A 25,131-nucleotide genomic window follows, 5' to 3' on the forward strand; every position below is an offset into this window, starting at 1 on the left:
TCCTGCTCCTCCAGCTACGGGGCAGGCTCAGGGACGGCTTTTTGCTGCCTACTGCCAAAGGCTCCGTGGGGATGGCGGCCTCAAGCTCCACTGAGGGAGCAAACATCCCCTCACCATCCCCCTGGAGCAAGGATGGGAAGAGACCGCGGGCCCCCGGGAAGCGCCGAGGCGAGCTGGATTTCCAAGAATCAGCAGCACCAGCGGCCAAGAAACCCGACCCCGAGCAGAGCGCTGCAATTTTCAAGCTGGAGACAATTTGCCTCCGATGGAGCGTCATGCGGTGCAGCGTCGTCACCGCGGGGCTCCCCGCCTCCACCCCTTGCTCGTGCCAGCCCGGAATTCCTGCGGTGTGAATTCCGGGTTTGTGGCGCTGGAGCAGCAGCTTTGTCTCTTCTGGTGGAAGTGCTTCGCCACAAAGGCGGAGGCGCTCAAACCCGAGCGGAGGAACTTTCCTTGCCGGCTGCTCAGCATCGCAGTGTTTTCTCCATCGTTTCCGCCCCCCCAAAACCAAACATTTTTGGCACGGGTCTTTGTGGCGCACAGCGGCTCAGATGGAAAATGGCTGTGATGCTCTCCAAGCCTGTTCCCCCGGACGCCACTCACACCTCGTGCACCCACCAACGGGATTTGGGGCTGAAGACCCCCGCGCTCCCTCCTACGCATCCCCAGCCCTACGGAACGTCACTCCCTCCCATCCCCTTTGCAATCCTGCACCGCCAGGGCGGGCTCCGTTCCCTCACCCATATGGCGTCTCCATGAGTAATGAAAGCTGCTAATTGCCACCAGATGCCCCAGGATTGCCTGCCGCTGCTGCTTGCTGCTGCCTGGGGCTGGGAAGGGAAAGATAGGAACCAGAGCCGGCCCCAAAGTTTGGGCTGGGCTGGATGTGGGGTGGTGGAGAGAAGAGCAAGCAACCAGAGCATGAGGATATGGCTGCTGTTCTGAGCAATGAGCGCCGTGACCCAGAGAGCAGCACTCAGTGTCAGGGGGCTGCGTGCCCCCATCCTGCAGCAGCGCCCTGGAAACCCCAGCTGCAGTCCCTGCACCGAGGCTGCGGTCCCCAGTGTTGCACAACTGGAGTTGGCCCCAGCCCAGCGCTGCCTCGCTCCCAGCACGCAGCCTGCAGCCCAGCCCCAAACCAGTCAGCACTGGGATAAGCTGGGCCATGCAGTCAGTGCTCAGTGGGACGACCAGGGGATGAGAGACCTGCGCTCCGGGGGTCTGCATCCTGCCCCTGCACTGTGCAGCTCCCCACGGATGCAGCACACAGACAGTCCTCCCCTCGGGCCCCACAAGAATGGGCCCCACCTCTGCTCCTCCTCAGACTGTGCCCCTGTCCCTGCCCCGGGCACCAGCAGCCTCCAAAGTTTGCTCGCAGATTAATTACCGTGTCATTCAGCACCCTCAGCTCCTGCTCTCATTTGCACAGCAGTGCGTCAGGGTGGGCTGAGATGCAATCAGGATCCAGGGCACAGCAGGCAGGGCTGGGACAGACGCGTCCCCAGCGAGCGCCATCCCGCGGGCCGTAGGTGGCACACGAAGCACCGCGTGGCGGCCCCGCGGCTCCACAGAGAGTGAACTTTTATTTCCAACAACGACAGCACCTGCCCCGTGGGGTGGGGACGGCGGGGACGGCTGGGAGGGGGCGGCCATGGGGCGAGGGCGCCCGGCCACGGTTCCACTACCCAGCGTGGGGGGCGTGGGGTGCCCGGGGCCGCCGCGCGCGTGCACACGGTGCACTGCGTGAAGAAACATCCCGGTAGAAAAGAACGGAGATGCCAGGGCCTCGGCGGCCGGTCCTGCCCGGGGGGGGCCGGGAGGGTGCGCAAGTGAGCGGTGGGTGAGTGTGGGGTGCGCGGTCCCCCCGCGGGGATGGCTCCGACGGCTGGGATCCCCCCGGGCGCAGAGGAGGACGGAGTAACACAGCGTCCGAGCTGGTCCTGCGCGGGGCTCACACCTCCGTCTGGAAGTCCCCATCGGCCGCATCCAGACCAGCGCAGGGGCCCTCCCAGTCCGCACAGCGCAGCTCCAGGCGGTCCCGGTGAGCGCTGGGCAGCGAGCCCAGAGTCATCGCCTTGAATGTGCTCCAGGGCTTGGGCGGCGCGGCCGGCGGCTGCGGGTCCTCGGGGCCAGCGGTGTCCTGCGGGGTGAGCGGGGCTGCGGTGTGTGGCACTGCACAGCTCCAGCCCTATAGGGGGCACAGCCACCCGTGTGCCCCTGCATCCCTGTCCACACACAGCCCCGCACTTACAGCGGCCACACTCTTCTCCCCACCGCCTGATGAGACGCTCCATCGCTTTTCTCGCTGCAGAAAGAGGCAGCACTCAGCCCCACAGCCCAGGATCCCACATCCCCCCTGTGTGTCCAGCTCTGCTGGAGCCCAGAGCTCACCTTGATGGTGCCGGCAGCTGGCGCCCGGTACCGGTCCAGCGTGTGGAACTTCTGGTTGAGCTCGTGATAGAGCTCAGAGTGACGCTTCCGAGTGTGCATCACCTTCTGCAGGGGAGAGAAGAGCCCTCAGCACACGCACCCACACCCATGGGTGCACAGCTGCCACGTGGGGACACCCAGGGACAGTCCGGCTGTGAGCGACACCCTGTCCCACCAAACCAAAATGTTCCCACCCAGTGCTGGAGATCTGATGGGCAGTCAGCGTTCTGCAGTGCCAGGTGTGATGTTTTTACAGCCTGGCTCTGCCCCATCTGCCCCACGTGGCACAGCTGAGGGTCCCTGCCCCACCACGGCCCGCTGCCACCGCTCACCTCGAAATCCAGGTCGGAGTACCGCAACCTCTTCCTCTGGGGGGAGATGCACAGAGCAGTGGGGAGGAGAGGGACAAGAACAAGGAAAGGTCTTTGCAGGCCAAGGCAGAGCCTCGGGCGTCACACAGCCATCCCCAGCACAGCAGGTGCCAGGCAGGGAGCACGGGAACAGGGCAGCTCTGCAGCCCTTGGCACACACATATATGCTCATGCACGCTCACCACCCTTCTCCCCACTGCTTCCCTCCCCAGCACACCCAGCCCTGCGCCCCTCCTCACTTCCCACTCACCTCCAGGGACCCCACTTTCATGGCAGAGCCAGGCACGGTGCGCGGCATGGTGCGGCTGCGCTCCGACAGCTCCGACGCCAGGATCTGCCGCACCGTGGGGTGCTGCTTGAACTGCAGCCCGTAGGGGTGCTTCACCGTCCCGTAGGGCTGGCTCAGGTTCACGTTGACGTGCTCCACCGAGACAAAGCCGGGGTAGGAATCCCCCTCTCCTGCCCCGGTGGGACGGGGGGTCCCTTCCTCAGTGCTGGGCCCCTCCTCGCGCTGGAAGGGCTGCAGGCTGCGGCGTGGCAGCACCATATAATCGCTCTCCCTTGGCGGCTCCGGCGCCCGCAGCCAGCCGTACTCCAGGGGCCGCAGGCTGCTCTCGGTGCACAGGTAGACAGGACCCTGTGCCTCCAGCTGCGCCGGCGGCTCGCCCAGCTCCAAACCCGCCACCACGTTGGGTGTCATCTTGGGCACCTGCACCAGGATGCTGGCGGTGGGGATGTTGCCCGGCAGGCTGGAGAAGCCCAAATTGCCCTCTGAGCTGGTGTTGAGCTTGGGGTCTTCGTCGCCATCCAGTGAAATGCGCGACAAAGTGCCAGTGATGGTGGCAGGGTTGCAGGTGTTCACCTCCTTGAAGAGCACTGCGGGCAGACAGGGGGTTGGAGGGGGTCCTCTGGGTGGGTGGGGGACAAGGAGCAAGCCCCCACATGCTGGCATCACATCAGCATCGTGCCCTCTCCATGGCATGGAGCGGCGATGTCCCCAACCCCCGCGCACGGCACAGGGAGCCCTCACCTGTCTGACATGCCAGGTCAACGTCCTTTTCAAAATCTGTCTATAAAAACACAGAAAGAGGGGGAAAGGGAAAGAGAAAGAGAGAAGAGAGAGAGAGGTGGGGAAGTGAATGCATCTTGGGGACCTGCGGGGCACACGGGGGTCCCTGCCTGCTCCGCGCTGGCGCTGCCGCGCTCACCAGGATCTGCACCTGCCCATTCTTGCAGGAGTCGGGCGAGTTTTCATTCTCCTCGCTCCTGCACACCCCTATCTGACACTTCACCACGTCCTGGACCTGCGGGGACACAGCCGGTGATGGGGGTCCCCCGCAGGCAGTGGGGTGCCCCCGCGCCCCTGGCCCACCTCTCGGCGCAGGAAGCCATGCACAGTGATGATGACGAAGCCCTGGACGGAGTTGAAGACGGCGAAGAGGACCTGGAAGAGGATGGAGCGCCGGTCGGTCATGGCGAGCACGGCCGACATCCAGGTCAGCGCCAGCAGGGGAAGGACCACGCAGGAGCTCCACAGCGATGCCCTGGGGCAGGGAGAGAGGGCAGGGGGTGAGCCCACCGGTGGGGTGCACTGACACAGCCCCGAGACCCCGACTGCTCCCCGACTGCTGCACCCACACGTGCAGCATCCGAGCACTCCCCCGGGTCCCCTTTTTCTTGGCCATGGTCCCCAGTCCGGTGCTCACCCACGTGTGGGTGAGGGTCATGGGAGCTCCTTGTCCCCCCATCAGTCCCAGGGCGCTGGGGGCCGCGGGGTGGCCCTCACCCTCCCGTAGAACAAAGGGAGGTATTTGGCACTGCCTTATGGGGATGCGTCCCCTGCAATAGGGACGTCAGGTGGATGGGGGGCCCACCAGCACCCGGGGTCTCAGCGCCAGGAAAGGGCTCCCATGCTGCCCTCCCCCAGTCCCCACACTCCAAGCGGGAGGAGAAGAGCCCCCATGCCCCGACCCCGGCGATGAGGTGATGGCAGAAGCCATGCCATGCGGGGGGGATGGCTGCAGGGGGCACGCAACCCCGCGCCCGGGGCCGCCCCGAGCACACAGCCTTGTCTCACACCCCATCCCCGACCCCACGGGGGTGCCCAGCATCCACCCCAAGTACCGACCCCCCCTCCTCCCACCCCGGTACAGGCTGTGCTCGGGGTGGGGACGCAGCGGGCGCGTGGCGGGCACTAACATGGCGCTGCTGGCGGTGGCGGAGGTCATGGCCGCGCTGGACACCACGCCGCACTTGGTGCATTTCAGCAGCAGGCTGCCGCAGGGGGGGGGCTTCGAGCTACGTGCCCACCACCCCCCCGGCACCCCGCGGCCAGGAGCGGGCCACGCAGGGGGGGGCAGGAGGGGACAACAAGGCAGGGGGGCAGCGGGAGGGACAGATGGATGGACAGACGGATGGATGGACGTGGGCAGAAAGCAAATGGAGGGAGAAAAAGAAAGAGAGAGAGGGTTAGTTGGGGCAGCAGAGCTGTTAATGATTTGCAGCGGTGGCCAAGCGGCAGCAAGGGGGGTCCACAGCCCCTCTCCCTGGGGTGACAGCCCCCTCCCCATGCGCTGCCCCCAAAGCCCCCTGCAAAAGGGCTGCTCCAGCCTCAGTCCCACCTCCCACCGGTGTGACAAATTCTGCTCCATGCTCACCCCGTGCCCATGAGCCCCTGCAGCCCCCAGCCCCACAGCAGGGCAGGGGGCTCCGCGCCGGCCCCGCACAGTCCCGCCAGGCGCAGGGCACTTACCCAGCTCGCTGCTTTTTGGACTTATCTGAAATGCCGTCGCGGGACATGAGCTTGTTGAAGACGATGATGCCCACCAGCATGTTCACCTTGGGGGGAGCGGAGCCAGGGTTAGGGCACCACGGCCCCCACGACACACAGCAAGGGTCTGGGGTCCGCGGGGGTCCGTCCTACCAGCACAATGACGGCTGCGGGTCCCACGAAGGCGTAGAGCAGACCGCCCTCCAGTGAGAGCCAGCAGCTGCGGGGACCGGGGGGGTCAGGGGTGTGGGGAGGGGATGCCCCCCGCCCGCTCCCCATCCCCATCCCCAGCCTGGTGTGCCCCCCTTCCCCACGTACTAGCTTGCCGTCCCATAGCCTTTGGTCCGTGTGAAGCCAACGGAGACGGCGACCACGAGTGCTGGCAAACCTGGAGAAGGGAGGGAGGTGCTGTGCCCCTGGCCCCCCCTCCATGACAGCCCCAATGGATGGGGACAGGGAACACAAGCCAAATGGGGCCACGCTGCTCTCCGCCTTGCCTCCATTCCTTACGAGGGCTCCAACAACCCCGCAGGGAATGGGAAAGTCGCATGGTGCCCCATCCTCCATCCCGCCAGCCCTTACCCCATCCCAAGCACAGGAAGCGCTTCCTGACCAGGCGTGTCCGGATGCGGCCGATCACCGCCAGGTAGGACTGCCAGGCCTCCGTCAGCACCCAGCAGAAGGATGAGAGGAAGAAGAAGTGGAGGAAGGCGGCCGTCATGGTGCAAACGCCCTGCGGGGACACGGGGAATTTCAGGGGATGCGGCGCGGCGGCGGTTAACATCCTGTGCCCGCAGTGAGGGTTGCGCCAAAGCCGTCACACAAAGCGTTTAATCTCGAGATTGAGTTAATCCAAATCCAATCTGGGAGCTGGGGGTGGGATGCAGCGCGTGGGGGGTGTGGTGAGGTGCCCACCTTGCTGAGCATCTGGGTCTGCCCCACGAGGATGAGGACGTTGGAGGCCAGGATGGAGACGCAGAAGTTGAGAAGAATGATGGAGCGCTCTGACTTGATGAACCTGGGGGCAGAGAGGTGTGGGGCTGGGGGGTTGGACTGTCCCCTCCCCATCCCCTTCCCGTCCCTTGTCTCCAAACTGCTGCATGAGCTGCCCCGACTCAGGGATGGTGCCCACCCTAACCCCAACCATAACCCTATCCTGATGTCACCTTTCCCTGCATGGCATCACACCGAGCTGATCCCATTGCTCATGCTGTGCCCCCTTCCCACCCCACTCCCCACCTCTGTCATGCCTTGGGTGCCCCCCAGTCCCCCACCCAACTGGATGCTCACCTCCAGAACGCAGCATAGATCACCAGCAGCGTCAGCAGGGCCATGCAGGACACAGCACAGCCAATCATCAGCGGCACCGATGGGCTGCCCGAGGGGTCCATGGCCTGAAGAGTAAAGGAGGGAGAGTCTCAGCCCAGCCTCCCCTTGGCATCTCCCTGCTGGACCCCTCTGCTCCCACTGGGGACCCCCTGAGCATGTGGGCAGTGGCAATGGTGTGGCCAAGGCACCTTCCTGGGGACCCGTGCCCATCTCCATGTCAACAGGGGATGTGGGCAGAATAGCAATAGGGCGGGGGCCTTATGCCACAAGGGTTGAGACCCATCCCCTAAACAGAGCCCACACCACCCGAGCGCATCCCTGGGACTCCAGGATCCCAAACAGTGGGAACCCCCCCCCCCCTCCAGCTCTGACATCCCCCATTGCACCCCCCCTCAGTGCCACGGCCGCAACACCTCCTCACCCCCACCCCAGGACCCCCGTTCAGCCGTGCCCTGCAACGTTCCCATCCCCACCTGCTGTCCCCATCCCCACTCGCCGCCCCCTACCAGGTCTTTGGGCAGCTGTGCGACGATGGCGAAGGTGGCGAGCCGGCGGCACTGGCATTTGGTGTGCGCCGGGAGGGTCTCCAGGGTTTGGCAGCTCTCCGTGTCCCAGTTTCCCAAGCCAGCATCGCTGATTAATGGGACAAGCACAAGAGGGAGAGAGCAATTTGATCAAACCACCGCACAGCCCCTCGCAGCTCTGGATTAACCCTTCGCTCACCCCCCCAGGGTGAGTGCCTGGGGTGCAAGGCATGGCACAAAGCACTGATCCCCCCCTGGAGCCTCAGTCTGCAATCATCCCATCCAGGCTGGGGGGCGACAGCCAGACAGAGGGGTCCAGGCCTGGAGGGATGAGTGTAAGCAGTCCTGGGGCTCCCCAGCACCCAGCACAGGAATGCCCTCTGCAAACTCAAATTCAGGGGGGCAAATGCTCCCCCTCTGCAACTGTGGGGTCAATGCCCTGCAAGAGGCAGTGCTGGGATGGGGAGCCCATGGGGATGCTGTGCCACTTGCACAGGGCAGAGGGGACTGAGCTGTGGGTCTGTGGCACAGCTAGGAACATGTGTCCCCATGCTGGACTGAGACCCACCGCGCTCATCACAGCCACAGCCATCACCACGGCACCACCCAGCACCAGTGGGGCTGTCCTGGCACCAGGGATGCCAAGGTGCAGGGCGCCCAGGGGTGCTGTGTCCAACCCCATGATGCAGCCCCCCCCCCCACCGTGCCCTACTTTTCCTCTCTCCTGCCACAGCAGCAAGCACTGCGCTAACAAATTGCATCTGGCAGGCTGTAGGCAGCTGTCTCCAGCGTCATGCTGAAGCAAATCGATACCCGCACCGGCAAAATTATCCCCCAGCCGGAGGGGCTCAGCATGGGATGGCACTGGCCCCACTCCCCACGGTGCCTCTGAGGCCATGGGAACAGCACCTCCCCCCACCACCCCATCCCCGCGCCCCACTCACGTCCTCGAGTAGTCCCAGGTGACGCACTGCGGGTGGGATGTGCCCTGCGGATGGACAGACGGACGGGTTGGACCCGGCCCCACGGGGTGCCCTTCCCCACATGGGGCAGGAGTGGGGCCGAGGGGACACTCACATTGATGATGTGGGAGAGCTCCACGAGCACGAGGGGCTCAGAGGGCCTGGTGGGTGGGCGCACCGTCACCATCAGCACTTTGGAGGTGACGGCCAGCGGGGTCCTGTGGGGAGCAGGCAGCTGCGGTGGGGACACAGGGACATGGGGACAGGCGGACGTGAAGACAGGGGGACACGGGGACAGCCCCACTCACCTGGGGGGCGGCAGGATGAGTCCCAGCGTGCGGTACAGCACGGCCCCGATGACAAAGTGGGACGACTCATCCAGCTCTGCAGAGGGGACGGAGAGCGGTGCTGCGGCGCAGGGAGGCACAGAGCCATTGCCCAGCACACGCGTGTGCACGCATTGCAGACATGCACCCAGCAGGCACACACAGCCGCTGGGACACGCAGGAGGGAGCACACGGCCCTGCAGCACAGGCACACGCTGCTCTCCAGCAGATGAGCAGGCAACATGAGCAGGCATCATGAGCAGGCATCATGAGCAGGCATCATGCCACCCGCACACGCGTGCACACTTGCAGCTGTGCGCTCAGTCATGCACTCACATACGTGCACACTCGTGCTGACACAGACCCCTGGACGTGCATGCTCAGCCATGTGCACACATGGACACACTACAAAGGGTCAGGTGCACACTCACATGTCCTCACACGTCTGCTCACACAGCCAGAGAGGCGCGTTCTCACGCGTGTGCACTCACATGTGTGTGCACTCACGTGTATGTGCACAAAGAGGCAAGAGCGTGCTCACACCCATGCTTGCTCAGACATGCACATACACCGGTGCAGACTCCAGGATGCCTACGCTCATCCACTCGCACACACATGTGCACACTCACTCCCCTGCCCACCCCCGTACCGGCAGAGGCGAGGCTCAGCACCTCCCTGGGGATGAAGAGTTTGTCCTCAGAGCTGCGTGCCCAGTCCTTCATGCCCCGACGGCCCTTCATGGGGAAGTTGATGTCGCTGGACACGGCAGAGACGGGCTCACGCTGGATGCTGATCACTGCGGGCACAGCAGGTGTCATCCCCAGGACCCCCCACCCCAGGACCCCCCACCCCAGGACCCCCACCCATCCCACCCCACTGCCCGTCGCTCACCCAGGTTGTCGGTGACAATGAGCGAGCTCTGGAACGCCTTCAGTGCATCCCCCACCAGGTGGATGAAGTCCTCCACCACCTTCATCAGGTGCACGGAGCCGGGAGAGACCTGTGGGCAGCAGGCAGCTTGGCGTACATCCCCCCCATGGGACACCGTAGGGGCACCTCGTGGGGACAAACGGCCACGCTGCTCACCTGCTGTGCGTCCTCCCACTTGTCCCTGTTCTCTGCATCAACCATGTAGCTCACCACCTGGAAGAAGCGCTGCAGGGACGGGGCTCAGTGGCACCGGGGGTGGACAACCACCACCCCCACCAGCACCCAGCAGTGCCCCCATCCTGCTACCTGCACATCCTCAGAGGACGGGATGTAGGTGGCTCTCTTGAAGGTGTCGGTGACGTTGCGCAGGATCTCGACGGAGAAGAGCAGGTCCCCGCTGTAGTAGGTCTTGCGGGCCATCAGCTCCAGCAGGCTGCGCACCACCTGCGACATGCCCTCACCCGCCAGCACTCGCTGCCCCTTGGCCAGGTGCTCCCGCAGCTGGATCAGGATGAGGGCAGGGGACAGCGGTGTCACCCGGTGGCCAGCAGGTGCCCTCATCCCTTGCCATGCCCAGAACTAATCAGACTAATTAGGGAAGCAGCAGGAAAAAGGGGCCAGAGGGTCTTTCCATCGCAAGAGTCACTTTGTGACTGCCTTCCCCACCCTGCCTCAGTTTCCCCACACGGTTACCCACAGGGCGATGAAATAACCGCCCTGTGGAGCAGGAAGCGTGCTAGGGGGACACCCACCCTGCATGGGGACAGCAAGGGACGGGGACTGCGGACCCACGGGGACAGGGGACGGAGCGTGCACCTACTGAGAGATGCAAGTATCGATACTCGTGGGAGATGCAGCGGGCGAAGCTGGGCACACCCCAGTATGCAACCCCGTGGGGGTTCAGCAGGCACCGGCGGCTGGCGGACCCTGCAGGGGAAACAAGGGCTGGGGGCTCAATGGCAGCACCCCCAGGGCTGGGGGGAAGCTCGCCCCACGCCCCTCACCTGTGGCATTGGGAGGACACTTGTTGTAGATGACGTCCCCCGCTGCGGTTTTCTTCCAGGTCATCAGCATGACGTACTCGTCCTTGCACATCTCGTGGTAGGCTGTGGGGCGGGAAGGGGGTCAGACACAGCCCCGGCCCCTGGGTGGGCGCTGGGGGCTGCCCCGTACCTGGGCACTTCTTCTCATTGCAGGTCTTCACCTCCTCGCCCGTGCCCTCGCAGGGGTAGCCCTGCACGCCGGTGCCCTCGCACATGCGGAAGCGGCGCTGCCAACCCGTGTCGCACGTCTTGGAGCAGAGGCTCCAGTGGTTCCAGGGGCCCCACTTGCTGTCGGCTGTGGGGACAGGGACACCGTGGGGGCCCCGGGCTGCTGAGCGCGACAAGCGACACCCAGTGCCATGTGGGGATGGGGACGGGGCAGGGCTGTGCTCCCACTGCGCTGCTGACTGCAGAGTCAGTAACTTAAATCTCTCCAACAGGAGAAACATCCCCCCCCTTGCAGGCCCGCTGTTGGCAGCCTGAGGGCACCCACCCCACCCTACACCCAGTTCCCTCCACACCTGCAGCTGATGCAGGGAGAGATGAAGGACGGGGGAAGGACAGGGCACAGCCGTTAGCCCCGTGTCCCCATTCCTGATCCCCAGGACCCTGCGGGGCAGTGGGATGGGGTCAGATCTCAGTCCCACCATTGCGCTGCGTGCACCAGGACCTGCAGCCATCAGGTACCGATGGGTACTCAGCACGGTGCAAGAAGCAGCAGGGATGAGCAGCACAGAGATCTCCTCCAGCTGGAGGGAGCAACCAGCGCGAGCTGGGCGGCTGCTGCACCCCAGCACTGTGCTTTTGTCCTGCTCCCCATGCACCCCCCTCCGCAACGGTGACCCCGCAAGCATGCCAGCAGCTTCGCAACACCGACAGCGACACCACAGCAGCATTAAGGCAGAATCATGCCGCATCCCTCCCGACCCCCCCCCCCAGCACACGGAGCCTTACTGGGACACATGGGGTTGGAGCACTCGCGGGCATCGGCGTGGGCTCCCCGGCACTCTGCCCAGCCGTGGGCTGAGACGCTGCACTTGCGCGTGCGCTGCTGGGTGCCGTTGGCGCAGGTGACGGAGCAGCGGCTCCAGGCGCCCCACTCCAACCACTGCCCTTCCACTGTGGGGACAAAGGGAGAGAAATGGGTCAATGCCCGCGCAGCGCCAGCCCCAGCTGCCCACCGCCCGCACCGCGCTCTGCGTGCAACGGGTCCAACCTAACGACGCGCCGCTTCACGTGGCCAAGCTGAGCTGGCAGCACCGAGCTGTGCCCTCATCAGGGTCTCTTCACCAGGACCGACCCCGACCCCACAGCACTGCTGCTACAGCACAGCAACGCCGCAGCACCGCTCTGCACCATGAACTCCGACAGATTCCAGCACTCCGGGTGACAAAAGCCACAACGCGCAGTGGGGACGCAGCCCTGCGTGGCGAGGATGGTGGGTGCACGCAGTGCACCTCGCGCTCCTCCTGCATCACTGCACCTCTCACGGGGTGTCCCTGCAGCCCACGGCTCCGACACAGCATCTGGGCAAACACAGGCAGCCAGAGCCCTCTGCTGCCTCCAGCACCTCCCCAGTGCCTCACGATGTTCCCGTGCCACCCCAAGTGCAGCACACTCTGGGGATGGCTCCTCATGCCCATGGTGGGGGCTCCAGGGCCCTGCAGCACGGCTGGCTCTCCATGGGGACCACTGCGTGGGATGCACCCCTGTGTCCTCCCCACGCTGTCCCATGTCCCCGTGGCTGCAATGCCTGAACCTTGCATCACTGCAGCCCCTGTGCTGGGAGCACAGCCCTCACTCTCAGCTCTTTTCCTGGCTGTCCCAGGGCTGGGGACACGGAGCAGGGGGAGAGGGGAGTGGTACTGACCCAGGCAGGTCGCGATACTGCAGGGCTTGGCCTGCAGCTCGGGGCCCTCGCAGGCTTTCCCTCCGTGCTGCGGGGCCACGCACCGCCGCGTCCTGGTCCTGGCCCCTCGCCCGCAGGTCACCGAGCACAGGCTCCACGGGGACCAGTCCTCCCAGGCACCGTGAACTGCAACACAGCACAAGGCCGTCACGGCGCACCTGGCTCCCTGGGCTGCAGCCTCCCTGCTTCCCCTCCTCCTGGCACCGAGGGGTCCTGGACATTGCAGACCCCTTGTGCCTGGGGGCACCGCTGGCCATGATCCCATGGCACAGCTGTACCCTCCCCACCTTTGTGCCCTACCAGCTCCAAGCAGGCAGCAGTGATGCCACGTGGCTCCCTGCCCAGCTCCAGCTTCCCTGCTGGGTTCCCAGTGGTGTGTGCACGCTGTGCCTGCTCACCCTGGCACCAAACCATGTGCACAGCCTCTGTGTGTGTGCACATTACACGAGCTCAGCTCATCTGGAAGCAGCCAGGGACCACGCAGTTCCCCAGGCATCCTAAAGGATGCTCTGTGAGCTGAGATGTCCCCATCAGCTCCCGCACCCAGGGGAGCACAAACATGTCATGGAGTGCACAGCCTGCCTGCTGCAGACACACTGCTCCCTGCAGCCCCACACAAGATGCACAGCCCCCTCAGTGCACAGGGCACAGCAGGCATCCATCCTGCTGCTCCTGCCCATGATCCTGCTATGAGCACCAGGCAGCTTGGCCACCTCCTGCCACGCACAGATTGGGATCAGCTACCGGTGGCTTCCCGACCCCAGCCCCACGCCATGGGGCGCACACACTGCACTGTTCCCCAGGCACAGCGCTCCCCAGGTTCGATGCCCCAGGGAAGGTGAGATGATGGGGAAACGAGCTGCACAAAGCCGCATCCTCGCTCCCCCCATTTTCCACAAACGCACAGCGCTGCCGTCCCCATCCCTGCACGTCCCCCTGCTCCCCAGTGCCCCATACCTGGGCAGGTGGCCGTGTTGTTGCAGGTGCGTGTCTCCCTCAGCAGCCCACTGCACAGCGTCCCATATGGAGAGGAGACACAGGAGCGCGTCCGCACCTGGGAGCCCTGCCCACACGTCAGTGAGCAGACGCTCCACTGCGACCACTCCTCTGCTGCGGGGTCCCCTGGGGGGAGACAGGGTGTGAGGGATGGGGACAGCGTGGGGAGAGTCGTGCGGACCCTTTGGGGATGGGGTTGGAGTTGGGGACGGGGTTGGAGACGGGCAGCATCCACAGGCACAGCGAGCACGAGCACACCGAGGTTGCAAGCAGGGTGAAGGAGCCCCCGCTATGGCACTGCTGCTCCAACTGGAAAATGGGTCAGGGCACAAGATCTGACACCTCTCAGAGTCCCTGTGCAGATCTGACCCTGTGTGGAGTCCCAGCCCTGCACGACCTCTGGGTGCCCTGGGAGACCTGCGGCATGCAGCACCACCCGCCCTCCCCGCACAGCCACACTGCTGACATTTGCAAGCACCCAGCTCTGATGAAGCTTGATGATCTACCTGAAGCTATTGGACAGACCAGAAGAAAAGGCCATCAGTTTAAATTAAAAAGGAATACATGGAAAAAGGCTTTGAAGGGGACAAAACTTGTCCCGCAGGCAGGCTCTGCTCCTTCCGAGCTGCCTGCATCATGGGGCGATGGGGCCATCCCTCCCATGGGGTCATATTTGGGGCCGGCAGTGGGGCTGGGTGCCCCCCACAGTGGGTGTTCCCATGCCCCAGGCTGCACCCAGCAGCTCCGTGGGGTAGGAGCCTGCTGTGGGAGATCTGCATGCTGGGCACACGGAGCAGTGCTGGGGCCCATCCATCTCCCAGCTCGCCTCCAGGCCCATCAATCAGGAGGTGCTGGGGAGGGGGAGCACAGCACTCCAATTACCCAGATGAATTTGCCAAATAAATACATTTGAACGAAACAATTAATAGATTTTTCTTTTCTTTTCTTTTCTTTTCTTTTTTTTTTTTTTTTTTTTGCTTTACAACCCTCGGAGGAAGGCACAGAGGAAAAATGTATAAATGGAACAAATGAAGTCTGTCCGTGGGCTGGAAGCAAAGGAAGTCACTCTGTCTGCATCACCCATCACTCTGTGCAGAGCCACCCATCCCTCACCCTCCTGTACCTGTCTGGGCCATGTACACCCCTGGCTCATCCGCCGACCGTGGCCACTGCGTCTTCACCTTCTGGTTCTCCTCAACAGCATTGCCTGGAAGAGAGAAGGGCTGCAGTGAGAGCAGGAGGGGGGCGGGCACGGATGTGGGACATTGTGGGGACGGCAAATACGGGGATGGGCACGGGGACGTGGGGACAGAGTGGGGATGGGATGTTATGGGGATGCTGTGAAGTGGGACAAGGACGCCCAGCCCCATGCTGAGCACTGTGGGGCTTCACGGTGTGTGAGGGTCACAGATGGCTGAGCACAAAATGCACCACACCTCTGCCAGCCCCTGCATTTTGGTTGCGTGGGCTGTAACTGATCCATGTGCTCCAGGGTACCGATGTCCCCAGCGCACCCCTGGGCACCCGAATGGCAGCGAGCGGCGGCGCTCTCCCTTCCCCACCGAACAGATTGCTGCAGTGAGGTGGCACAAATTTATGGCTCAGCTCACCAAAAATAACAAGAGATCCATCAAGAGCATTTGGCGTGAAATTAACTGGCACACAGAGGGCTCAGCAGAGAGGCACGGGGGCAGCCTTACCCCACCTCCCCATCCAGATCCTCCTGGGACCCCTCTGTGTCCCCACATCCAGCACACCGATGTGATCCCAGCGGTGGGAGCGGCGCGGTGCCATCGGGATGGAGGTGGCACCGATGTCCCCAGGCATCAGGGTGCAGGTGGCACACACAGCCTGAAGCCCCACGGCACCCCATTGCTGGGCCAGCTGGGATGGTGTGACCACCTCAGCACAGCGACGTCCCCACGGGACGGACGGGAGGTGACACGGGGATGTGGAGCACCCAGCCGTGCTCCTCGTGCCATGCACACAGGTGATCTATGGCTGCAGGCACGGAGCACCTCCTGTGCTGTCACTTTGCAGTGCCAGAAGATAGACTCAAATTTACCGACTCGCCTTCATGACCCTGCCTGGCTCTGCCCTGTGCTGGGATGCAGCCCCGCTTTGTGTGCACCACTCTGCAGCACTTGGGGACACGGGGGACCACCAGGTGCTGCTCAGCCATAGGGCCACCCGGCCCTGAGAACAGCACAGTGCAATTACAGACATCCCCGCGAGAGCCCGGGGAAGCCATAAATCCAGAGGATATATGAGGGCGCTCTGCCCAGCTGTGTTCGACAGAGACACCAAATTCAATTTTCTTTGGAGAGCACTAAATCCCCAGTCCTCACTGCAGGGCTCTGCCCACAGCCATGCCCAGACCCTGCTGCACCCATAGCACCTGACCTGGGGTTCCCCATAACGCCGCTGCTGCGAGGAGGGGGTCCTTCAGTTTGACCCCCCCAACGGTGGCCATGTCCATGAAAGCTGGGAGCCCACAGCCTCCTCCCAGCATCACTGCCATGGCGGGGGCTGCTGTGGGGCAGTGGTTTCAGTGGAAAGGGCACCGCGGCCCCATGAGCTGCACAGCTGGAGGGCTGAGAGCCCAATGGCAGAAATACGGGCAGCACAGCTGTGACACAAGCAGTCACTTCATGATGCCCCAAGCCTCCATCCACCCAGTGGGGCAGTTCTGCCTTTGTGGACTCGTGCACCCACACGATGCTGCACTCCGGGGGCTGCATCCCTTTGGGTACGTGGTGCACAGGGACGGCGCTGGGGATGGGAACTCCATGGCACTGCCACAGCTGGGAACAGGGCTGCATCCCTTTGGCTCCCACAGTGTAAAAGGGGACAGCGCTGGGGACGGGGACCCCGTGGCACCGCCGTGGCTGGGAACGGGGAGGCCCCGGGAGCTGCTGGGCCGATGCCAGCCCCGAACGGCTGCGGCTCTCGGCGGAGGAGAGCCGGTGAGATCAGTGCTGGGCACCCGCCAAGCTCTGCTCACAGGCGCCATTCAGCCCCAGCCCCGCTGCCGCCCTGAAAGGAGCCCATTCTCCCCCCGGGGGGCTCGGGGGAGGCCAGGTGGGAGCAACCCCTCGCTGCCATGAAGGATGCTCTGTGCTCCAGGCGCAGTGACGCACGTGAGCGCCCGGTGTGCGTGGGGATGCAGTGCAACAGGGATGCAGTGCAATGGGATGGCACCTGGACCCGGCGCTCTGCTCTTAATCCTCCCATGCAGAGCTGCATTTGAAGTGGGGAGGGAAGGGGGGGAGAACAAAAAAATCAGATCAAGGAGCTCCCATCAGGATGAGGCGATTTATAGCCACGCAGCTGAAACGGACCGGGGATTTATTTGGGGGATCTGCCCGTAATGACATTTAGCTCCTGAAATAAATGCTAAAGCCCAATGAAATTATACATATACACACAGCCCATCGCCACCACCTAATCTGCTGGGAGCAGCGGTGCCCTGGATAAAGAGCGAGCAGCTAAGCTCCTCGTTGCAGCGCCTGGGGCTGGCACAGGGGAACAACATCTGGCCAGATGTGCTCCCAAAGCACCAGGGACGGCGCCACGTGCAAAGGGCGCGTTGGGATGGGAGGCTCCCCAGCAGCCCAGCCCCGTTGCTCAGGGCAGGGGGGGCACGACTGCTTTGCTTGCAATTTGTTGCCGCAATTCCATCCTGAGCAAATGGCTTTGCTGTGCCTGGTTAACAGCCCGGCCGTGCCATCCTGCCTGGAATAACAAGAGCACGGGCTGCAGCAGTCAAGGGTAATTTGCCGTGGGAAAGGGTCATTTTACCTGCAAATTGTTTTCCACGTCTGCACCAATGCAGAGTGACAGCGCTCCTGCTCCAGGCTCGCGGTCAGGCGAGCAGAAGCGCGGCCACGCAGGAGGAGAGCGAGGCCCTGGGGCTGCACAGGCTGTGCTCAAAGAGCCGTGGCAAAGCGCAGGGGCTGGGCTGGTCAGAGCGAGCTGCAGCTCTGGGAGCTCAGCGTGTTGCTCAGAGAGAAGCACCCAGAGCTGGGAGTGGGCATGGGAGGGATTTACCCCTCGTGTGGGTTCTCAGCTCCGTGCACTGCACACGCTGGGCACCCTCCTGTCTCAGGAAGTGTACGCAGCAGGATTTATCCTTTGCGTGGTGTTTCTGCTCAGTGCAGAGCCCATTTTGCATCCCCCCCCCCACCTTGAGAAGTTGCATGAGCAAGATCCATCCTTCACATATTTCACAGAATCACAGAATTGTAGGGGTTGGAAGGGACCTCCAGAGATCATCGAGTCCAACCCCCTTTCTCCACAACCAGATGTGGATTTGCACCTCCATTCCCGAGGTGCGTGCCTGGTCAGGATCCATCCATTCACATTCTCCCTGCTCAGAGCACAGCGCCCAATGAGGGACAGGAGTGTGCATGAACAAGATCCATCCTTTGCACCGTCCCCACTCTGTCTCCAGCCCCAAACCCCATCCCACCACCCTCCAGCACGCCCCACTCACCATGGGGGACCTCGGGCAGCTCGAACTCATTGCCACTGGCAGAATGCAGCTCAGGTTGGGGGCAGCACTGGGGGGTGGCAGCGGGCGGCGGGGCAGGCGTGCGGGTGGTGGGGAGCCGTGTGCCGTTGTGCCGCGGTGCCGGGGGGCTCTCTGCTTGGCAGCTGCAACCCGCGTGGGTCAGGCCGCAGCGCCGGGCGCCGGGGGCTTGCAGGCACTCCTCCAGCCAGCGGCACAGCACGCTGCATGTGAACTGGCTGGAGTTGTTGTTGTTGATGAGCAGCACCTCCACGAAGCGGAACTCCAGCGCTTGCGGGGCCAGCAGACGCGGGGCAGCCTCGGGTTCCGCCGCCAGGCACAGCTGCACAAAGTTCTTGTCGAAGTGCAGGAAGGTGAAGGGCCCCGCGGCCTCGCACAGCTCCAGTTCGGCTTCCTCGCCCTCCTCCTCCTCCTCCTCCTCCTCGGGGTGTGGGGAGGGCGGGGGGCTGGCGGGCTCCGTGCGCGGCTCGCAGGTGTAGTTGGCCAAGTAGTGGTCGAGCGGCAGCACCATGGGCGAGAAGTGGGTGCACACCTGCTCCTCACGGTTGAAGCGGAGGTACAGAGAGTACTTGGTGGGGTCGGGGTTCTCCAGGGTCCAGGAGCAGCCAGAGGAGATGGTGGGGAAGAGGTCCTTGAGAGAGAAGGAGCCGTAGAGGACGCCGGAGGCCAGAGCGGAGCAGGCGCTGGGAGCCGGGTCAAAGCCCCGCGTGAGCCACAGGACAGACGATATCACAGCCAGTAAGAGGGGACCAGCAGCGGTCATCCTATGGCATTTGCCCTGTGGGAGAGATGGATGGATGGATAAGCAGACAAGACAAATGGGCAGGCAGATGGATGCTTACAGGGAGCTGCACCAGGAGTGCGGAGCTGGTGCAGGGGGGGTCAGGCACATCGGGTGCCCCCAGCCCCCAGGGGACAGCCCTCACCCAGTGCTGCCCCAACCCACTGTGCTGCGGTGACCTCCATGATGGCAGCACATGGCACTGAACCGGGAGCTGTGATCCAAAGCCACCAACGCTGCAGCCCCTGCTCGCTCAAGGGCAGGAGCTGTGCAGTGAACAGATGCTGGGGGTCACCGTGGGAAATGCCACCCCCTGCAACACAGCCCCCAGGCTCTGCACAGCACCCAGGACCCTGCTGCCATCCCATTTCCATGCACATCCCTGAGATTGACAGCCTCTGCAGGGATCCCTCCTGCAGCCCCGACCAGCACTGCCCAGCAGGCACAGCACTCTGGATTCATCCTGCAGCCCCCCTGCACCCCACAGCTCACTGGGACACCCTGCTGTCACAGCATCCACACCTCCCACACCAAGACCCCAGCACGGGGTGAGCTATCATTCCAACACCTATTTCTTGGGTACCACACCAAGCATGCAGAGCATTGCTGTCAATAGCTGTTCAAGAACTCATTAACAAAATAATGCACGCGGTGGCCTTTTTAAGCAGGACCAGAGGGCAGCTTTACAGCAGCCAAGGACACCGATCGCCCATCAGCACTGCTCTGTGGGGCAAGGGGACAACTGGAGAGGGCTGCGAGGTGCCCCTTCACCCTCAGGCTCTTCCATGTTCCAAATCCTACCCTTACTGCTGGCAGCCGGGCTTCCCCTACGCAGGGCAGGAGCCAGAGCTGCGGCTGAGGCTGCGCTGAAGCGGTGCAGGGCACATTAGGGAGCTAAAAATAATCCAGCTCACATGCAACAGGCACAGGGGCTCAGTGCCGGCAGCACGTGCATGGGGAGGAAGGCACGGCAGGCGGCGGTTGGGCAGGATGGAGGTGGGACCCCCAAGTGTAAAAAGGGGGGGAATGAATGGAAGCACTGCTTTGCTCCAGCCCCGTTCAACGGGAGACCCCACAAGCAGCTGCGCCGTGCCCCTGCCAGAGCCCTGCAGGCATCACAGACACCGTCAGGATCACGGGGTCCCCTGGAGGATCTGACCATGTGCAGCTTTAGGGATGGCAAGGAGGAGGAGGAGGAGGAAGGGGAGGAGGAGGTCAGATGGGGACACGCTCCACTCTGCAGCGAGCTGAGCGCGGGGCTCCCGCAGCCTGGCAGGGACACAAGATGGTGCTTGCTTCCCTCACCCGGCAGCAGCGAGCAGGGAACGCTTCTGCCCCTCTGCCAGCACAGCCAGCACGGCTCCCTGCATCCCAACCACGCTGCCCTACAGGAGCATCCCACAGCCCAGCCCCACAGCAGAGCCAGGATGCTCCCAGCACCAGCGCACAGCCGCTGCCGAAGGCCTTGTTAAGCACCAGCCCCGCTCCCTGCAGCGAGTGCTGCTGCTGCTGCAGTGAAAATATTTCATTGGGCCTCACGCTGAGCCTGAGAAGATATTGAACAGCTGGGGCACCGAGTGACCCGCGGGGACACAGTGCTGCAGAGAGGCTCGGGGACATCGAGGCTGCCACCAGCCCCACCTGGCACCGCCGTGGGGACATCGCGCCGTGCAGCATCGCCGTCCCAGTGCTCCAAAACGGCCCCATCCCTCGTGCAGGGGGGAGCCCAGCACACACCTTGCCATGCTGGGAGCTGTGGGCTGCGGGGATCCCTGCTGCCCCCGGAGATCTGCTGCATCCCAGCGCCTCACGGGGCTGTGGGAGCTGCTGCTGGCACCGCTGGCACCGCTGGCACTGCTGGCACACTGCAGCCTGCTCCAGCCCCTCTCATCTCCCTTTGTTCCCCGCCCGGGCTGAGGGGAGGGCTGGGTTTTTAATTAAAGCTTTTAAAGAGCCATTACAGAGCCGGGAAACGACGGCATGGAAATGACAGCGCTGTGCCACAGGGGGAGGCGTGGCGGCTCCGCTGGGGAGTGGGCAGCGCTCCATCACCACTGGGATCCCACATCTCCCCATTGCTGCCGGCATCCTGCATCGCTCCAGGTTCCAGCAGCAGGAGGAGGCGCTGCCCTGCACCGCAACACCCCAGCTGTGCTCACAGGCTGTTTTCCTGAAGATCTTTGCATTAATGGCGACTTCATGGGGGACTCCGCACAGCTCCATCTGCCCAGCCCCGGTGCTGGGAGCAGAGGTTTCTCTGTGCCAGGCAGTGGTAGAAACAAAGACACCGCCCCAAAAGCGATAAGAGGGCGTCACTAAATCCTGCCAGCATTAATAATCTGAGAAACGATTAATAGCAAAGTAAAGGAGATTTGGGTTTTAAGCGACACGCTTTTCAGCCGGGCAGTGTTCTGTTAATAGGCTGAATGAGACACGCGATCAGCGGGACTTCGGGAGGTGAGGGAGCAGGGCAGGGCACGGCGCGGGGCAGCGCTGCAGCACCGGGCAGCGGGTTGGAAAGCAACGGCAGGAGGAGTGGGACGGTGGGTGGTTCGGCACAGCGCGGCACGGCTCGGCGCAGGACGCACAGCCACGCGGCTGCGGGCACGGAGCGCCTCCATCCCATCGCAGCTGCCCAGCGGTGACCGCCGGCGAGCAAAGCTCCCTAACGAGCTCTTCCCCACGAGGTGAGCCGCCCGCCTCCCACTCCTGGCGTCTTCGCTTCTGCTTCAAAGGCAGCGGGAGCCTCAGAGCCGCCCCTGCGCTCACCTCCTGCTGCCGCCCGCACCCAGCGCCGGCGCGGCCTCTCCATCCTTCCTTGAGGCTCTGAACTCCGCCGGATGAAAGAGCGGAGCACCGAAAGCGCAGCCTTCCCCCCTTTCGGCCCCCCGGAACGCGGCACCCTGCGAAGCACGCACGTGCACACGTGTGCGCCCAGGCGTTGCGCGCCGGTGCCGCCGCGAGCACCGACCCGTGTGCGCTCGGCTCGGGGGTGGCTTTGCAGCGCATCCCCCCCTGCCCCCGCTGCCGCCCCTCTCCCTGCTCGCTCCCCGTTTCCTCCCCCCCCGCAGCGCCGTGCCTCCCGGCTCGCTGCCACCGCCGTTCCTGAAGCACGCAGGCTGGCAGCGGCGCGGAGCCGTAATTAATGGGGCCGCTTTGCCAATCAGTGGCCGCGCCGCGCTACCACTGGCAAGCACAGGCCTTTTTATTTATTTTACTTAACTGCTGTTGGTAAAACTCCGCTCCAGAAGCAAGGCTGGGAGACGGCGCGGGGGGATCTCCGCTGGGATTAAGGGTTGCGTTCTGCCAGGGAATGGTGTGAGCACAGCCCACACCCCATCAGCAGTGAGGCCCCCCCAAGTCCGGCACTGGGCTGCTCCCTCTGCCATCCCAGTGCCACTGGAACGCTGCTCCCACTGCACAGACCCGTCCTGCCCCTCTCTCCTGCCCCCCCAACACCATGCCAAGGGGCAGGGGGTTCCAGGAGGTCACCAAACCAGACCTTCAGGCAGCAGCAGTAAGTGGATGCGTGCGGGGTGGGGGTTCAGTAGTCCCTGGTTTTGTCTGGAGCTGGATGCGTCAGGAGCCTCCGAGGTGCTGCTCTCTGGGGAGGAGAAGAGCTTGGATCCACCCTGCTTTCAGCAGACATTGAGAATGAATAGATGGGCTGAGAGCAGAGGGACGCGGTGGCCCCTGCAAGCACAGAGGAAAGACGGAGCCTTGATGTTTGGCAACCGAGTCGGGTGGCTCCGGGCCAGGTTCGTCCCCATTAGAGGATGGCAGCGTGGTAGGAAGTGAATTTGCAGGGCCCTGGTCCAAATTCCCTTGGAGAAGCATCGAGGCGTCAAAGTAGGCAGGTCCCAAAAGGTCCGTGTGTCCGTCTGAGTGCGGGGCTGCCGCATCCCCTCCTGTGGGGCACGGAAAGTACAGGGAGCCTGTGGGGATGGGGCTGTCCTGCCCCATATCTGTCACTCAGCAGCGATGGGCACAGCCCAGGTGAAGGAAAACCCATCGATTCCCGTGGTTCCATATAGAAACAGCCTGGATGCAGGCAATGATGGCAGCACCCACAGGTCTGTGTCCATTTTCTCTCCAGCTCAGACTGAGGTTTGTAGCATCCCAGCTCCTGGCGAACTCCTTAGATCAAAAGCAGTGTGTGGGAAGAAAAGGCCTCGAGGAGGAACTGCTGCCAGGCTCCAGCACAGAGGGGCTGACGCCGCCTTGCAGCCGCCTCCAGTGTCCGCGGTGCCAAACCCCACTGGGGAATGGGGCTCTGAGCAACCCGATGAGGGCGGCCAGGGGGCAGCCAAGCGAGAGCCACAGTGACAGTGACGACAGCTGTGGCCGCCCCGCTCCTCCCCACCTCCTCTGTGCTGGGACCACATGAGCACCAACGCTGGCTCCCACAGCCTGGCTCCAAACCGAGCCGCCGTGGGGCAGGGCTCAGCCCCCACTGCTCCCAGTGCCTCCCCAAAGCACCGCTCAGCCCAGTCCCACACCACATGCCCCATCTATCAGCATCACCCACCCCAAAACCACAGCCAGACGCTCAGCACAGCGCAGCTCGGCCACCCCAGGGCCGCCTCCTTGGGGCCAAATCCCCACGTCAGCGGTGCCAGGCGGCATCCAGCACAGCAGCAGTGCCATGACCTAGAAAAGCAGAGGGCTGCTCACACACCGCGAGCCACAGCGCACACTGCCAGAATGGGGCTGCACAGATCCTCCTGGTGCTTCAACAAGTGACACAGGGACACATGTGGCATCGCTCCATCTGCACATCCCTGAGCACATAGGTCCCAAAGGAAGGGAAGGGAAGGGAAGGGAAGGGAAGGGAAGGGAAGGGAAGGGAAGGGAAGGGAAGGGAAGGGAAGGGAAGGGAAGGGAAGGGAAGGGAAGGGAAGGGAAGGGAAGGGAAGGGAAGGGAAGGGAAGGGAAGGGAAGGGAAGGGAAGGGAAGGGAAGGGAAGGGAAGGGAAGGGAAGGGAAGGGAAGGGAAGGGAAGGGAAGGGAAGGGAAGGGAAGGGAAGGGAAGGGAAGGGAAGGGAAGGGAAGGGAAGGGAAGCTCTCCCCATTCTCCCCCAGATCCTACTGCCACTTGCACACGTGCCCATGCCAGCACACGCTCGGTGCCCACGTGTGTGTCCTCACTGCGTGCCCACGCTCCCCAGGCACCGCTCACCCCACAGCACTGCACTGGGGGCTCTGTGCAGCCCCTGACCAAACAAAGCCCCGCGCAGGAACGGCCGCACGCTGTCCCTGGTGCGGTGCCAGCGCCGTGCCCACGCTGCCCATTCACCGCGGTGCCGGCGTGGGGACAGGCACACGCCACACACCCACGGGTGCCAGGCTGGCAGCGCGCGCGTGCCCACACCGGGGCTGGCGAGGACACCGCTCAGGCAACCGAACCCCCGCGGATGCGATGCCACAGTGCCGCGCAGCGCCCACCCGCGCGTGGGCACCTCCGTGTCGTAGGGGCAGCGCTGTGGACCCGCACCCCGCGCACGCCCGGTGCGAACCGAGCGCCGCAGCCCCGCAGCTTCCAGCGGGGGCCGGGGCCGCCCTCGGGGGCACCGCATCCCGGCGCCGGTGCGGGAAAGTTCCCCGGGGCCGGAGCTCCCGCAGCGCGGCGGAGCGGGGGCTGTGCCAAGCGGCAGAACGGGAACCGCAGCCCGCAGAGCTGCCGCCCCCGCCGAGCGCACCGCACCCCGGGGCTGGGCACAGCGGGGCGAGACGGAGAAAAGGGCTTCGGTGCACCGGGAAGGGGGGGGAGCGGCGCACCGGGACGGGGCTTCGATGCACCGGGAGGGGGGTTTCGGCGCACCGGGGGGGGGGGGGGGGGGGGGATGCTCGGTGCCGCCCTTACCTGCGCTCCGTCAGCAGCGCGTGGAGCCCCGGCGCGGCGCGGCGTGCAGCGGGATGGCCATCCCCGAGCGGCGGCGGCGGCTGCCGGTGCCCGGGAGCGCCCGGGGGAGCGCGGCGAAGGAAGCGGCGGCGCGCAGGGCCGGCAGCGGGCACGCGGAGCGCCGGGCCCCGGCGGTGGTGGCGGAGGAACGCGGCGGCGCGCGCGGCTCGGGCACTTGCTGCATGCGGGGCGGTGTGACAGCAGCGGGCATGGCGGAGTGCGCGGCCCCGCCGCCGCCTTAAGGAGACCGCGGGCGGTGGGAGGAGGGGAGGGGAGGGGGGGAGGAGGGGGTGTCCCCCCCCTATCGGTGCTGGAAGGGAGGGGGCGG

The 25,131-nt window shown here is 64.3% G+C and overlaps 1 protein-coding gene across 6 annotated transcripts; it reads right to left on the reverse strand.

The window, feature by feature from the left end:
- Window positions 1-1,581: 1,581 nt before the first annotated feature.
- ADGRB2 (adhesion G protein-coupled receptor B2) lies at window positions 1,582-24,863 on the reverse strand. 6 transcript variants are annotated; one of them, XM_048969232.1, is made up of 32 exons: window positions 24,765-24,863; window positions 18,086-18,899; window positions 14,714-14,797; window positions 13,552-13,716; window positions 12,556-12,720; window positions 11,640-11,804; window positions 10,816-10,980; window positions 10,647-10,748; window positions 10,463-10,569; window positions 9,949-10,143; window positions 9,799-9,867; window positions 9,604-9,712; window positions 9,362-9,508; window positions 8,695-8,770; window positions 8,502-8,604; window positions 8,369-8,412; window positions 7,407-7,533; window positions 6,862-6,965; window positions 6,487-6,589; window positions 6,154-6,304; window positions 5,890-5,959; window positions 5,725-5,791; window positions 5,554-5,639; window positions 5,001-5,099; window positions 4,174-4,345; window positions 4,022-4,105; window positions 3,832-3,871; window positions 3,052-3,677; window positions 2,763-2,798; window positions 2,392-2,496; window positions 2,252-2,305; window positions 1,582-2,140 (listed from the first exon to the last, which is right to left on the reverse strand). In XM_048969232.1, exons 2-32 carry the CDS (start codon window positions 18,882-18,884, stop codon window positions 1,952-1,954), a joined length of 4,608 nt encoding a protein of 1,535 aa, XP_048825189.1. In that variant the 5' UTR covers window positions 18,885-18,899; window positions 24,765-24,863; the 3' UTR covers window positions 1,582-1,951. The 6 variants fall into 6 exon arrangements, with proteins under 6 accessions (XP_048825189.1, XP_048825186.1, XP_048825187.1 ...); XM_048969229.1 differs by having other exon boundaries at window positions 4,010-4,105; XM_048969230.1 differs by lacking the exon at window positions 24,765-24,863 and adding an exon at window positions 22,405-22,609 and having other exon boundaries at window positions 4,010-4,105.
- Between the last annotated feature and the right edge of the window lie 268 nt (window positions 24,864-25,131).

The sequence above is a fragment of the Lagopus muta genome, chromosome 23 (assembly GCF_023343835.1).
Source record: "Lagopus muta isolate bLagMut1 chromosome 23, bLagMut1 primary, whole genome shotgun sequence".
In the NCBI taxonomy this organism is placed as follows: domain Eukaryota; kingdom Metazoa; phylum Chordata; class Aves; order Galliformes; family Phasianidae; genus Lagopus; species Lagopus muta.